Raw genomic sequence first — 16,746 nt, 5'->3', positions numbered from 1 at the left:
TTAATTTGAAATGTATTTTAAAATTGGCTACTGTGTATATGCAGTAATTTTTGTGAGGATAATTTTAATGCATTTTTTTCATCATTTCATATATTTTTATTACTTTCAGGTTTGTTGGCCGACCTGGTAGTTATGTATATGTGTTTGATGGTTACCGAATGGAAGAGGCAAGTACAGATGGAATTCAAACAGAAAACATAGATAAAAAAGAAACATGGATGACAGTGCCTTTCTAAGGAGTCCAGCTAACAGCTGAAAAAAACCTACCACATTTACCAGCATTCTATGCCTTCCAAGAAAAGAAAAGAAAACTCAAAACAAAATTCAGTCCCAATAATCTGTCTGTTTCAGATACTTATATGGCCCCCATCATCATAGTATCTGAGTGCCTCACACTATTGTGGTCTATTTATTTTCACAGCAACTCTGTAAGGTAGTACAGCGCTATCATCTCCATTTTACACATGGGAAATCGAGGCAGAGAGAGATGAAGTCCTAAGCGCTGACTTTTAGGGTACGACTACACTACCCATTGGATCGGCAGGTAGCGATCGATCTATCGGGGATTGATTTATCACATGTAGTGTAGACACAATAAGTCCATCCCCGATCACTCTCCCGTCAACTGCTGAACTCCAGCAGTGCGAGAGACAGAAGCAAAGTCGATGGGGGAGCCGCGAGGACGTGAAGTAAGTAGTTTTAATGTGATCTAAGATACGTCGACTTCAGCTAAGCTATTCTCATAGCTGAAGTTGCATATCTTAGATTGACACCTCCCCAAAGTGTAGACCAGGTCTAGTTTTCCCTTGGGGTGCTCCACCTCCGCTCTGCCCTGAGGCCCCACTCCTGCTCTGCTCCCCCGAGGACATATCCTTACTCCACCTCTTCCTGCCCCCACTCCAATCTCTCTCGCACCTGCCATCCACTGATCTTTGCCCTTCCCCAAGCATTCCCCCAGCCACCTAAGGAACTGATTGACAGTGCCACTGAACATTGTGGCTGGTGGGTGCTGAGCACCCACTTTTTTTTCCATGGGTGGGTGACTTGCCCATGGTCACACATGAAATCTGTGGCAGAGCAGTGGCTTGAACCCAACGACTAGATTTGTGCCCTAACCATTAGACAATCCTTCCCCTCAAAAAATCTGGAAAAAAATAGTTATAGGATCTTGCCACTTTGCCCTTCTAGACCTGATCAACGCTGCAAACACTTTATGCTTCACTTTAAGCAGGTATTGGAAGTCCCTTTAAGTCAATCAAATTAATCCAGTACTTAAAGTAAAGCACACATACAAGTTTGCAAGATCAGGGCCTTTGTTGGTATCTTTCCAATACGGGGAAAAAAAGCAATCAAATGAATACTGTTGATTATTAAATTAAATGTATAGTAAATATTTTAAAGGAATATACAGTAGTCCCAGAGTTCAATATGCTTTTTCAGAGTTCCAAACATGTTTTCAGAGTGATTTCATTGGTGAAGCACAAATATATGGTTATGAATAGAAGTGGAATGACTGATGGATTTGGTGCTCTGAAATATTTTGATTCTATGTTGGTGTGGGTTCATATAAATATATGTAGTCTTTGCAAGCTTGTACTTTTAGAATATTCTAAGCTCTTTGGTAGTCTGTCTTTTTCCCCCACCTGTGGTTGTAAAGCACCTACCACAGTTAGTCCTGGTCCCTAACTGGGGCTCCTAGGTGCTACTGTAATACAAATAAATTATAATAATAATAAATATTGTGTAGCAATTAAAGCACGTGTGCTTTTGTAGTGAGGAACATTATAGTATATATTCGTGAAGCAGTCTATTGGAAATGGATCCTTTGAATAGGAAACAATATTTTACAGTTTCTTAATAATTCGATATTTTGATCTTTCCATTTATTTATGAAAGTTTTTTTGGGGGGGGGAGTTAAGGTTGATTCCTTCAACTGTTAATTTCCAGGTCTTTTAATGTTTAGGACAGTGGTTCCGAAACTTGGTTTGCGGTTTGTTCAGGGTAAGCCCCTGGCGGGCCTCAAGACACTTTGTTTACCTGAGCGTCCATAGGTATGGCTGCTTGCAGCTCCCAGTGGCTGCGGTTTGCCGTTTCCGGCCAATGAGAGCTGCAGGAAGCAGTAGCCCAGCCCACGCTGCTTCTCATAGCTCCCATTGGCCGGGAACAGCGAACTGCGGCCACTGGGAGCTGCAAGCGGCCATACCTGCGAACGCTCAGGTAAACAACATGCCTCATGGCCCACCAGGGGCTTACCCTGAACAAGCTGCGAACCAAGTTTGGGAACCACTGGTTTAGGATCTTTAAAAGGTATATAATTTTTGTTTACTATATCTTTTGGATTTGAATTAAACTTTACTGAAAAACTTTTTGAAAATTTTGGCTCAGAACTTTAAAAGTCCTTTTCTAGTTCCCTGCCACACACCCTCAGAAAAAAATCCTGGTAAAATTCTACCCCAGGATGAGACCTGACATGAAATTTAAGAAGTATTGGTTTCCTTGGAATTGGCAAAGTTACATGGGGGAATTGAATATCAGGCTCATAATGCAAAGTTAATTTCAACATTAGTTGTAAAGCAGCAATCACTGCTTCCTCGTGCCTTTGTCATAATTCACTAACAGTTTGTGCTTTTCCTTAAATTACAGTGTGCTCCAGGAGGCTGTTTGATGGAACTCTGTATTCAGCTGAGCATCATTATGCTTGGAAAGCAACTTATTCAGAATAATCTGTTTGAAATTGGAATCCCGTATGTATTTCAACCTTTTCCGTTACCATGCACTTTGTTCCTACAAGATTGTGAATTAAAGGCTTGATCCTTCTTCCACTGAATGGGAGTTTTGCCATTGACTTTAATGAGCCCTAATTGAATATACTTAAGATGATGATAAATCACGCTTCTGGTTGTGGTGAAATGATCTGGCTGTATTTTACCTTAAATAATTGGCTATATCTGCAGTAAATGGATTAAAGAAAATGTCTGAATATATTGAAGAATTGATATAAATTAACTTTAGAAACCTAAGGAAAGTAGGAAAGATATGATTGATCTCTTGGGAAGTTTTAAAGAAGCTTTCAGAGTAGCCGCATTGAATACAAATGGATATGAAATGGGGGTGAGGGAAGCAATGGCTGATATAAGATCTTAAAATGGGTTATTTGATCTATACTATTTTGTGGATTTATACATGAAACCTACATGTTTTTAATGTGCCCTTCACTGTATGATTTTGTAACTAGACTATGGAGAAGATGGTGACAGGCTATTTAGCGGCTCTCTTACTATAGTGAGCTTATACATGGAGGCGAATTTTGCATCATGTTTTGAATGTGGCAAGAACTCTGGCTTAGTATATCTTGGTGGGTCTGCAGCCAAGAGTCATCACTGAGAATGTCTTACTGCTGAGTCTTGTGAATTTTACCCTTACTTCTCTCAACTTCATTGTCCCTGTTGGTGATAGCATTCTCTGAGGTGTGTGGGGATGTTGGTTGTCTTGATGTGTAGGTACTGTAGGGCTTACTACAGTGTCTGATCCTGCTCCACTGAACTCAGTGTGAGTTTTTCCGTTGATGTGGATGGGTTCTGGATGAGACCCTTACTGAGGGTTCTGAAGAAGAGGAGGACTAGAATCTTGATGGGAGATGCACAATGGGGTGTCATGGAAATACATTTGAAAATTGGGCCCTTTTCCCTGGAAATAATTTTTACTGTTAAAGTGGAAGAAAAAAATATGAACATGTATTATGCATGGCTTTATCCTTCTGAAGTTAAGGTTTATTGAGGAAGCCTGTTTTCTGCCTAAGACTCTTGGGGTTTATAGCATAACTTGAGGAAAAAGGTGGTTAAATTGCTCCAGAAGACTTACACGTTGGTGGCCTAAAGCTTTCTCAGTGTGAATCTGATCTGATTTTTTGATCTCCCTCTTCCAATTCTTACTGCTATGGGTTGTTTAAGAGCAGGCGGTTATGAAGTTATAAATACTGCATTTATTATCTTTGATTCATGGAAGTGGAGATTGATCCAGTCAAAATATAGGGCTACTGTCAGAATATTTCTCAATCTGCTGAATGCACTGCTCAATGCAAGAATGTGACAGCCTCATTCCACTTGTTTCTTTTCCCTCGCCAACAACCTGCAGTGACCTCAGTTTAAAACTGAAATATGTATTAAATAAAAACAAGCTTGCTTTACTTCTCCTCTTCCCAGAGGAATGCCACTGCTGTCTTGTTATTTTGATGCTGACAAGCCTTTTCTATCTGTTCATAAATTATATGAAGCCACACCCTGTCCCATTCTCACCCAGATTAACAGGAACCTCTCTGCCCTTCCAGTCCAACTCAGCTGGCTCCCTTGTACCCTATTACCTCTTCTCCACTCATGGATTTCTTCATTGGAACTGTGCGGGAAATGGATTTTCTGTCCTGCAAAAATATCAAGATTTCAAAAAAAACGAATTAGTCTCAAATTGGAACTAATGTGTTTTATTTTTTTTAAATCCTCAAAATCAATGTAATGTGAAAAATGTTGGTTTTGTTGAAACAGCTTTTTCCAACCAAAGACTGTTTTGATGAATATTTTCAGACCCTCTCCACTCTTCATGGGTGCTCTCTTACCTCCCACTCATCTTCCTTGTTAGATCATCCCTTCTCCACCAGAAGATCTTTCTTTTGTTTCCCCTAACTCCTTCTGCCCTCCGTACTGTCCAGTGTCCTCATTTCTCTTCTCCTCCTGCACTAGGAATGTTCCGTAAGGACCAATCCTACAGAGGCAGCGAGATGGAATAAATGGACATCTCTCACTCCAGTGACTTCTGTCCTCTGCTCTGTGCCTGTCTTGAGGAGAAAGAGATCCCAAGAAAACAGTGCTAATTCTCTCACCGGCTCTCAGCACTCCACTCAGGGTTAGTGATTGTGCTGCCACTGAGTCACCCTGGTATTGAATGTAGCAGAAATAACTTTTCTATAGGTATTATGAACCAGACTTCTATAATGGGAATATAATTATCTATTAAATTCTGTGGAATGATTCATAACACCTATAGAAAGGGTTTAATTCCCTATTGAATTATGTAGGTTCTCAGAGATATTTCTCTATAACTCTATTGGTTTCATTGCCATTAAAGCCCATAGAGGTTTTCCAAAAGGGCAGTGTAGGCTTCTGTTTCCTTGCAAAAGGTTGTGAAGCATCAGTCTCATTTGTTGCCTCTTTCATTCAAAGAAACAGGAATAATTGAAGGGCCTGTACACAGGAGCGGCGCCAGAGTTTCTGAGGCCCTAGGCGGACAGCCATTTCGCCGCCCCCCGCGGGTCCAGTGGACCTACCGCAGTCATGCCGGCGGACAGTCCACTACTGGAAAGGCTCTGGTGGAGCTGCCGCAGTGATGCCGGTGGGCGGTCCGCTGGTCTAAAGGCTCCAGTGGACCTGCCGCAGGCATGACTGTGGTAGGTCTGCCGGAGCCTTTAGACCAGCGCACTGTCCAGCGAAATGACTGCGGCAGCTCCACCAGAGCCTTTCCAAAGGTGGACTGTCCACCGGCATGACTGCGGCAGGTCCACTGGACCTGCGTGCCGCACCCCCAGCAAAATAGCGCCCCCTAAAAATTCTGGTGCCCTAGGTCGCCTAAATGGTAGCGCCGGCCCTGCCTGTACAGCTGAGCAGGTTATGGGCTGGATACACATGACACACACCCAGAGCCTTCTCCTTCAACATGAACATTCCCATGGTCAGAAATGCCTGATTGACATCTTATCCACAGTTAGTGCCAGTTGCAGAATTCAGATGTTAGGTTTCATGTGTCAGCTCTGCTTTGTGCAGAGTCATTAGAACAAATTCTAAGCTGTTCCTAATGCTTCTCTGGAGAAACTGCTCCTTGGCTATGGTAGATGTGACTTTCTGGTATTCTCTGCCTTCCTGTGATTTGTTTTTCCATTTCTGCATCCAAAAATATCAAAACGGCTAGAGCTATGTCATGGCTTTGGAATTATGGGATGCTCAGCATTCTTGAATTGCAGCAAAGTGCTTCGTGTGGCTGGAATTCACAAGTTTAACAGATACAAATATGTCACAATTCACTTAGAGGTGTCACATCCCATAATTCTCTTCTCATGCCACAGAAATTCCTGAACGGTTTGAGAACCTCGAATTCAGTTGAAACTCCTTTTCACCAATTTTATATTCTCCACCCTCACTGCAAAATTCCATGTGGCTATTTTATTATTCTCTATCCCTGATCCTGTGATAAATGCTTATGGTGAATTCCTGGTCCCACTGACTTCAGTGGGAGTTCTGAGTGCACAACGGGGGGCTGGATTGGACTGTAAATTTGTGACAATCTCAGAGATTAAAAGTCCTTCGCACACACCCCCAAAATTGCCTCCATTTGAAGGAGTGAACAGATCACAGGAAGCTGACTGTAGCAAATGCAGGACCCTCAGCCTCCTTCCCCAAAGCAGCAAACACAGTTACACACAAGGGCACAGAAACTTTTAGTCCCCACACTCTGCCACCAGATACAATGTGCTTGAAATACCTGATCCAGTAGCCTCTCTGTCCATCACTCTAGATGAGGAACAGCAGCAGCAGCAGTTGGGAGAAGGCTTCACAGCCTCCTGACATCAGTAATCCCTCGTCTCTGACACTTGGACTCTGGATTTTTCCACTCTGGATTTTTACCCTCTTCTTTCCTGTGCTGCGGTTAATTTTTGGTCTCCATTTTTGGCGGTCTCCACTAACCTTTTTCTACAATTTGCCAGCAGATGCTTCACTACTAGCTCCACTGGTGGTAGCAGTGGTAGACAGTGCACTAGTGTTTTACCACTTTAATGTTGCTGAGCCCATGTCTAAAATGGCACAGCAGTGAAAACACCAGCAGCTGTTCTGCAATAGCTCTCCCACTGATGGAGCTGTACTGGTGGTTGTGCAATTGAAGACAAAGACTAGTGAAGGCAAGGCTTTATCCTGCCCCTCTCCTAACTCTGCATCTTTTCAGCTGCCTATTGTTTCTCTCCTCTTCTCTTTACTCACTTCCCTGTCTTAATCCAAAATTTATTTTCTCTTCCCCACTCTAACAGTCACTGAGCGTCCTCTCCATAAAAATACCCCTAAAGCTATTTTTGTTATCTAAATAAAACAACCATATAATCACATATGTTTAAAAAAGAGACCTGCTACAAACATGCTGTGTGCCTGCTTCCACCCTCTTCACTTTACTGTATGCAGTTATCTCTTTATCCTGCTTTTATCTTCAGAGCTTGTGAGCTCTTTACAGCCAGGACTGTCCTGAGTGCCCTTAACTTCCATTTAAGGTGCTCGTTTCCTCGAATAATTGCATTCTTACTTCTGATAGTAGGAAACAGATAATACTGGCTAGAACCAAGCCTAGTGGGAAAGGATCTGTGCATTCTCTCCTGTTCTGCTCTGCCCTAGCTGTTCAGACCTGACCAGCACTGGACATCTCCTCTAAATCTCCTCTATTTCCTCTAAATCTCATCTTTCTCCTAAACAGATCTGACTCTGATCACCTGCTCATCTCCTTTCATGGGAGCTTGGAGCTTCCCTCATTGTGCCTCTTAGCCCCAAAGCATCTCAAAGTCTTTCTTGGCCAGTCCATAATCTGGCTCACGGTACACAAGAAGATAAAATAGACCAGATGAACTTTCCTTGCTTTTCCATTGTTTTTAGCTTGATTTTAAAATATTGATCTTTTGGATCATTATAGAAAATGTTTCTCACAAGCATACCAATAGAGTTTATTCGGTTTTAACAGTGCAATCATCTGTGCAGCTATGGAGTTCTGCAAAACTCATTTTTACTCCTCTGCTGTGGTGCAGCTGGAGAATAACCCTGACAGTGTCTATTCAGTGCAAATCCCTGTCTTTTGTTCCTTTAATTTCCTGACACATTTCTGGTTGGTCTGAAATTTCACGTTTGGGTACGACACAAAAATGCATTTTTGTGAAAAGCTGGAGTAGAATCCTTTTGGCTTTTTTTCAGCTGATCATTTCAAAATAAATCATAAATAAAAACACTCTTTGAGGCTTAAGTTAAAAATTGTTCAAGCTTCCAAGCTTCATGCTTGTCATGAGGATAGTTCATAGTGAGAAATAGTCACATGGTAAATTAAAAGAAAGAAAGAAAGAAAGGTAATTAAAATAATTCTCAGTGACTGAGTACTGGGTTTAGTGCATTCACAGCAAACATTTTAAAAAATCAACTATTGTTTTACTTACAGAGTTCCCAGTTGAGCTACAGAAATGCATTACACTCCAAGGCACAACTCTCTAGTGCTGCAGCTAGAGGATTAGATCACACATATATAGACTCCACATGTAAACACATCCAAACTTAATGTCAACAGCCTCACACCACCATTGGAATAACAATAAGAGTGCTGCTCCTTATATAGAACTTTTCATCTGTAGATGTCAAAGCATTTTACAAAGGCGGGGTCAGAGTAATTATCCCCATTTTGCAGATGAGGAAATCGAGGCACATAGCAGTGATATTCACATGAAAACACAAAATCATGTGCACCATGGGGCAAGCACAGTTTATGTCTATCAGCAGTTGAATCCTATGCATACATGGGCTAAACACTCATTAGTCAGCATACATATTCCAGATCCATACACATATCCCTCTCATTGGAGCACACCTACATTCTTATCCTAATCTACTGTATGATCTCCAATAACATACTGTGCATGGAACCTATGGTTACTCTCTCCCCTCTTGACTTTGCACAGACAGATGCTCCTATCCCCCAGTATATTCAATGGGCATGATCCTGGGCTTGGTCCTTATGTAAGTTAGGAATATTTCTATTCAAGTGGATGGTGTTCCACAGGTATTAAGGTGGCATGATATCAGAACTAGGTCAATCACTTCCTTTTCTATTAGCATAATCACACACAGTAATTAAGTGCTCTTCAATCTTATCTGCATACAGAAATAAGACAGGCATTTAAAGCACGTCATTTACTGTAGCAAAAGTAGTTACAGAATAGTAGTAGGTTTTTTTTTTGTTTTTTTTGTTTTTTTTTTACAGTTCACTGTCTAATGAGAACCTTTATAGCATAAGGAAATTTAACAACGATGTGCTGGAAGGACCTTCTGGGAGTTCTTTGTTTAAATTTCTCCACTGAATTGAAGGGAAGGTTCAGATCATTCTGCTGCTCCTCCTTCCCCACCCGTGCATAGTGCTGAATCACACTTGCTGTAGATGACATCCCTTGAATGTCATAAAAATACTTCAGAAGAGCAAATGTAGTGCCTTTAGCATGGACCAGTTTGCACCAACTAGAAAGCAATGTTCCTTGGCTGGTTGCCCTAATTCCTTCTTATAAGGTCTTAAAAATCACACCCCATTCAAATTGCATAAACTGAATACTCTGCTTTTTATTATCATTATACCCAGTGGGCCATATTCTCAGCTGCATCTGGCACAAGGTGGCTTTTATGAGATCTTTATAGGTCTCTGATCCTGGGGCTGATAAGGGCTGGTTCTGTCCCTGAAACAACATAGAGCAGCCTTAGGAGTCCAGCCATGTCCCCAACATGCCCTGCGCTGGGCTGTTATAGAGCTGGCCACAGTGACTCAAAACCACACAGGAATTCCCCTTACACATGGGTAATCCCCACATTGCTTGCAGCTTCATGCCACTATGGTGGCACAAAACAGCCAGAGTGTGGGCCAAGAACCTGACCTGTTTTTCAGGAACAATGAACAGACCGGTTTGCAAGGTAGCATTGCCCCCTCCTTTGGATAGAGGTTTGAGACAACAGTGTTTTTTAAAACTGGAGAACAAATAAATAGTTCCACTCCACCCACACACACAATTCTCTCTGCAACACCCACATCTGGCTCAAAGGGGTTATCACAGGCTGGGGAGGAGGGGGACTGTGAGGGCCCCTGGTTATGCCATTGGCAACACTTCATTGGAATTAATCTGGTTTTTTACTCATGCTATACATATGTGAACTGTTATCAAGTAATGTACACATTCAGGAAAGACAAACTAAGAAAATGTGAGAAATCTTACATTTGATGCTAGCCCTGGTGTATTTAGTGTCCTTAGTTTTGGAGAAAATATGTGTCTTTTACACTTTCCCATGGTTATTTTCCAGTCTTTAAAACAATATAAAGCTGTCAATGAAGTTGAAATTGAAATGCTACCTACTATTCCATGGAGATATAAAATATTCACTCATCTGTCAGATGGAGATTCATGCTACAGTGAGATATTAAACCCTTATACGTTGTACAGATGGGGCCACGCTCTGAAACTCCTATTGCCATCCATGAGCAATTTCTTGCACAGGTAATTGCACAACCTGTGGGTATGAACTGCTCACCAATGTGAAAAAGGGATTCACAATCTGGCCTAAAGGTAGTGGCACTCTATTGAGAGAAAAACCCATATGCAGTGTGTTACAAAAAACTATTATTTAGTGATAACTTTCATATTTCCAAGTTTTCTCATGAAAGGTGATGCATTTCTTCATGTTCCTAAATGTATTTCTTAACAAACTTGCCTATTTCAATAGTTATAATTAGACAGAGGTCAAAATCAGAACCTCAGTTTCAAATTCCTTTGAATTTGGGGGGTTTGAAGGATTGTGACAGGAGCAGTCTTCTGCTCTGTCTACACAGACTCAGAGACCTTCAGTTATTAAACATCCCACAAACAGTTTATTTACATTTGTCTTCGCAGAACCTTACTGATCTATACACTATATTATTTACAGTTTCAGTTTCTTCTCAGTTCGGTGCCGAGAAGAGGGAAGAGAACTCTCTACCAGATGTGCTGGAACAATTTTTTATAGTGCAGGTGCTGAGAGCCATTGAACCAAGCTGTAAACTCTGTATATGATGGAAATTACTTCAAGCCAGTGGGTGCAGTAGCACCCCCAGCGCTAGTTCCAGCAACTTTGCCCTCTACCCAGAGATCCTTCCTGGTTCTGGCTCTGCTAGCCTGCCTGTCTTCCCTTCTCTGCTGCCTTCTCTCCTGTGTTAATGTGTCAATTTGTTTTAGTCCTCCCACCCCCCGCCTATTTGAATCCATTAGAATCTGTTAGGTCCACCCTGGGGGAATTAATTGATGTTTAAGTGGCCAGAGTGCTGGCTCAGCTGTTGATTCCCAGTATTGAGTCACAGGGAGTCAGAAAGTTCTGGGGCTAATCAAGAACTGGAAAAGTTTATTTTCCATTTCTGGTTGAGAAGCAGGCAGAATCTCACAAGAATAGTAGATCTTGCAAAACTTCTACCACTGAGATAGCAAAGATCTTTCAAGATCAGCTATTCTGCTTTACGTCACTGAAATCTCACAAGAGCAATTCCAGCCTGATTTTTTCCACCATTTCTAGCTGCAAAGATGCATCTGAGGGCAGATTTGGGGCATCTAAAACTATTAGGAGGAACCTTTAAATTACAACTGTGCACAGTTGTACCCAAGGGGTATGTGTGTACAAACACACACACGGAGTTCTCTTTGACATACTTCTTCCAGGGTTTATGTAAATCTCTATCCTTTGGCCATCTCATTGGCTCATGTGTATTCCAGGAAACGCTCCACAAAAAGGCAACTTTAAAAAAAAATGAATCTGGTTTTCTTAAACACATGATAAACCTTTCCCAGATTAATCTGCATAATTCCACAGATTCTAGTAATTTAAAAATAAATATCATCTTTATATCCAGTTCCAGGATATATCTTTCACTCTTCTCATCCATTCACTTGTGTTCAAAACACTTGTTACTGCTTTTAACTTGTTATTGGCTGGTGCTCTCTCTTTCATCATACGCATGCCTGAGAAAGGATTTGTGTACGCATCAAGGGGATAATACACTGCCAAGGGCCAAATTCTGTTTGTCTTAGTCATACTCTGTGCTGCAACTGGCTCCCTTCAGCTTCTCTCCATGACCTCTGAACACAGCTCAGATATAATGGGGAATCACGGCCATCCAGAACTTTCAAGATTGAAGTCATTTTATAAATTGGAGACATTATTATGTTTATTTACATATTTATATTCCCAACCATTGTAATTGCTATGTTCCTCATTGTTTTTATTATTTATAATGCATTGTTTGAGCTGTAGAATGTGGAGTTTCTGCTTGCTGTCCACAAGCAATGCTCAAGCCATTTGACATATAATATATGGAGATATACCTATGTCATAGGGTTGGAAGGGCCCTGAAAGGCCATTGAGTCTAGCCCCCTGTCTTCCCTAGCAGGACCAAGTACTGATTTTTGCCCCAGATCCCTGAGTGGCCCCCTCAAGGGCTGAACTTACAACCCTGGGTTTAGCAAGCTAATGCTCAAACCCCACCGAGCTATCCCTTCCCCCTTGGTTTATTTGTTACAGGGAATATCTCACTGTGGGAAAATGACACCAGTGCTCTGGGATCTTCACTGGCTGGCTGTTGGTTACCAGCCTGACTTTACTATGTTAGTATTGACCTTGGTGCCTCATGCAGCTTGGGACCTACCTGCCTGAGACACCGTCTCCCTCCCCATACTGCAGTTGTAGTAAGCGGAGGTGCTCTCACTGAAGCTCCTTTGACTTGAAAGAGAGGCAATGTCTGGCAAAAGGGAGACCCTAGGCTTTGGAATTTACTTCACTCCTGCCCCCTCTTTGCTCAAAAATAGCCCCAGTCCTTTGACTTTCAGGATACGTCAGAAAGCCCATCTCTGTTCCCAGGCTTGTCGAATATGGGTGGGGAGGAGCCAACTCTGGAATGAGTGCTGTAAAGGGGGAGGATTTGTGACTGGAGCGCTACTTTTTTCTTTTTTAACACAGGGTGAGATGGTCGACACTATGTTTATTTGTGCATTTTAATGTTTGGCAAATGTGCCTGGAGCCTTGGATAGATACCTTATTGTCTGTCTAAATCTAAATAAATATTAGAGAATAACGGGCCTAACTCTGCTCTGTTCCATTGGTTTTAGGGTAGTGTCAATGCAGTTACACAGAAGCATAGGCATTGGCACACTGAATCAGACAGTCCCACGGTCTGTCTAGTTTAGTACCCTGTCTCTGACTGGCCACCACCAGATGCTTCAGAGGGAGATGCACGAAACTCTGCAGTAGACTAACATGGGATACAGGGTCGGCTCCAGGCACCAGCACAGCAAGCGCGTGCCTAGGGCGGCTAGCCACGGTGGGCAACATGCTGGTCATCGTGAGAGCAACAGTCAGGCAGCATTTGGCAGCATGCCTGTGGAAGGTAATTCGGCGGTAAGCCAATACGGGACTGGCAGATCGCCCGCAGAAACACCGCCTGACTGCTGTGCTTGGGGCGGCAAAAAACATAGAGTCGCCCCTGATGGGATAGTCTAACATAAAATTGGTGTTACAGAGCAGAGTCTGGCTGAATTTCTGTAGAAAAAAAGAAAGAGTTGATTTAATTAGACCTTTCATTTCCCAGGAAGTTAAAAATGCTGTTCAGGAAGCTGAAAGATGAAAGGACTGAGAAAAAGGAAAGTGACTCCAACCACTCAAAGCACCCTCAGCAATGGGATCTCGATTACATGTTGGAACCTTTCACTGGACTGACTCCAGAATACATGGAAATGAGTAAGATCTCTGAGTTCATGAGGGTCTGTTATCTTAAAATCTTGGTTTTCCCCCTTCTCTTTTCGGTGGATTTTAACAGCAACCATTGACACATGTTAGCCTGAGAAAAGATATATGTTTTAAGTGCTGTCTTGGCTTCATGAAAGTTATCTTCAAATGAAGTGGGTGCCGAGGTGCACCATACCAACAGCAGAATAACAGTAGGGCAGTGTAGTGTTAATAATTATTAGACTTCCAAAAATATGATTATTTGTATTACAGTCATTCCTGGAGACCCCAAATGAGATTCGAGTCCCATTGCACTCTGCACAGGACACATACATAGTAAGAGAGAACCTCTGCCCAAAAGAGCTTATCTTATACATAAACAAGACAAACAAAGGGTGGAAGGAAGGAAGAATTATTATCCCCATTTTGCAGACAAGGTCATGTAGGACATCTGCAGCAGAGCCTGGAATTGCTCCCAGGTTGCCATGGTTCCAGGCTAGTGCTTTAAAGAAGATTATCCTGCCAGTCAAGCAGTGTGTGCGCCCTTTCTCCTCTGCCAGCCACAGTGCAGAAGAGATGGCCATGTATACACACACACACACACACACACACACACACACACACACACACACACACACACACACACTGGAGAGACTGATGCCATTGCTTGTGCTTATGTTCCTATGGTACTTGCACTCAGGGATACGGATTTGACTATGATTCTTCTCTCAAGCCAGTGTAAAGTGGGTGTAAGTTCACTGAAGTTAGTGGAGATCCACTGCTGCGAGAGGAGAATCAGACCCTATATGCCTAACATTTTTATACAATCCATAAATATGGGCACACTCTAATTTCCATTGACTGCTGAGTTAATGTTTCCATATGGCTAAACAACTCTGTGATCTAGAGTGTTAGTTCAGTCAGGACAATACTACTACTGTGACTTCAGCTGCAGTTATTCCACTAATACCACTGGTCTTCATACATTTGAAGGTCAAGAAGCAAGCCCATAACAGCCTCCGCCGCACAACAGAACAGAAGTATGGAAATAATAAATACTTAGAAGCATTGAGCAACTTCTATGGAAACAGAATTCATGGTTTGGTAAAAGGTTTTAAACAAAGTTTTGTGCTGTTCCATTGTTTTCAGTCAAGTTACACAGCCATAATATAGAACAGAATCTGGTCCATGTGGCAGATCTACAGTTCAGTTTGCACAACAGAACAAATGGTGTTCTCCTCTGCCAGCCACAGTGCAGAAGAGATGGCCATGTACACACACACACACACACACACACACACACACACACACACACACACACACACACACACTGGAGAGACTGGTGCCATTGCTTGTGCTTACAAATGGTTCTGTTGTCAAAAGATGTGCTATGCCAGTCATGAACTGGTGTTTGCAGATCTGGATGTCGGCTTTGTGCAAATTGGTGCTGGAGTAATACCAGCAACCCAGGAGTATTCTGTCTGCCAGAGTTTTACAGGAAATGCTCCACCATCAGGAACTTATGTCATAAGAATATAAGAACATATAGGGGCAGACCAAAGGTCCATCTAGCCCAGTATCCTGTCTTCTGACCATGGCCAATGCCAGGTACCCCAGAGGGAATGAACAGAACAGGTAATTATCAAGTGATCCATGCCCTGTTGCTCATTCCCAGCTTCTGGCAAACAGAGGCTAGGGACACCATCTCTGCCCATCCTGGCTAATAACCATTGATGGACCTATCCTCCATGAATTTATCTAGTTCTTTTTTAACCCTGTTATAGTCTTAGCCTTCACAACATTCTCTGACAAAGAGTTCCACAGGTTGACAGTGCATTATGTGAAGAAATATTTCCTTTTGTTTGTTTTAAACTTGCTGTGTATTAATTTCATTTGATGACCCCTAGTTCTTATGTTATGAGGAGTAAATAATACTTCCTTATTTACTTTCTCCAGACCAGTCATGATTTTATAGATCCTAAACATATTCCCATTTAGTCATCTCTTTTCCAAGCTGAAAAGTCCCAATTTTACTAATCTCTCCTCATACGGCAGCCGTTCCATACCCCTAATATTTTTTGTTGCCCTTTTCTGAACCTTTTCCAATTCCAGTATATCTTTTTTGAGATGGGGTAACCACATCTGCATGCAGCAGTCCAGATGTAGGCATACCATTAATTTATATAGAGGCAATATAATATTTTCTATCTTATTATCTTCCCTTTCTTAATAATTCCCAACATTCTGTTAGCTTTTTTGATTGTCACTGCACATTGAATGGATGTTTTCAGAGAACTATCCACAATGACTCCAAGCTCTCTTTCTTGAGTGGTAACAGCTAATTTAGACCTCATCATTGTATATGTATAGTTGGGATTATGTTTGCCAATGTGCATTATTTTGCATTTATCAACATTGAATTACATCTGCCATTTTGTTGCCCAGTTACCTAGTTTTGAGAGATCCTTTTGTAGCTCTTCGCAGTCTGCCTGGGACTTAACTAGCTTGAGTAGTTTTGTATCATCTGCAAATTTTGTCACCTCATTGTTTACCCCTTTTTTCAGATCATGTATGAATATGTTGAATAGGACTGATCCCAGTACAGTCCCCTAAGGGACCCTACTATTTACATCTCTCCATTCTGAAAACTGACCATTTATTTCTATCCTTTGTTCCTATCTTTTAACCAGTTACCAATACATGAGAGTGCCTTCCCTCTTATCCTATGACAGTTTACTTTGCTTAAGAGCCTTTGGTGAGGGACCTTGTCAAAAGCTTTCTGAAAATCTAAGCACACTATATTCACCAGATCCCCCTTGTCCACATTCTTGTTGACCCCCTCAAAGAATTCTAGTAGATTAGTAAAGCACGATTTCCTTTTACAAAAACCATGTTGACTGTTCCCAACAAATTATGTCCATCTATGTGTCTGACAATTTTGTTCTTTACTATAGGTTCAACCAGTTTGCCTGGTACTGAAGTCAGGCTTACCAGCCTGTACCTACCTAGCTCTTAGTTATCCTCCTTTGGACTCTATTCACCCCCACTTCCCATCAGCAAAGAGAGTAGCATCATTTCTACTACCAAGAGAGGATAGTGATACCAGGCATGAATTTGGCCCAGGATGCACATTAGTATCTGATATGGAATTCCAAAGGACAGCTTATAAAGGGCTCCTTTCCCA

General features: G+C 41.9%; 1 protein-coding gene across 1 annotated transcript in view; it reads left to right on the top strand.

Annotated features, from left to right (window-relative positions):
* The window catches only part of ANO2 (anoctamin 2), a 308,905-nt gene that overhangs the window by 269,564 nt on the left and 22,595 nt on the right, over positions 1–16,746 (top strand). Inside the window, exons 23-25 of the mRNA XM_030538784.1 lie at positions 110–167; positions 2,644–2,744; positions 13,426–13,574. Coding sequence (XP_030394644.1) covers positions 110–167; positions 2,644–2,744; positions 13,426–13,574 — 308 coding nt within the window. The remainder of the gene's footprint in view (positions 1–109; positions 168–2,643; positions 2,745–13,425; positions 13,575–16,746) is intronic.

The sequence above is a fragment of the Gopherus evgoodei genome, chromosome 1, assembly GCF_007399415.2.
Source record: "Gopherus evgoodei ecotype Sinaloan lineage chromosome 1, rGopEvg1_v1.p, whole genome shotgun sequence".
NCBI lineage: Eukaryota > Metazoa > Chordata > Testudines > Testudinidae > Gopherus > Gopherus evgoodei.
Note: the sequence above shows the minus strand (reverse complement) of the source record. Positions and strands in the feature narration are given on the sequence as shown.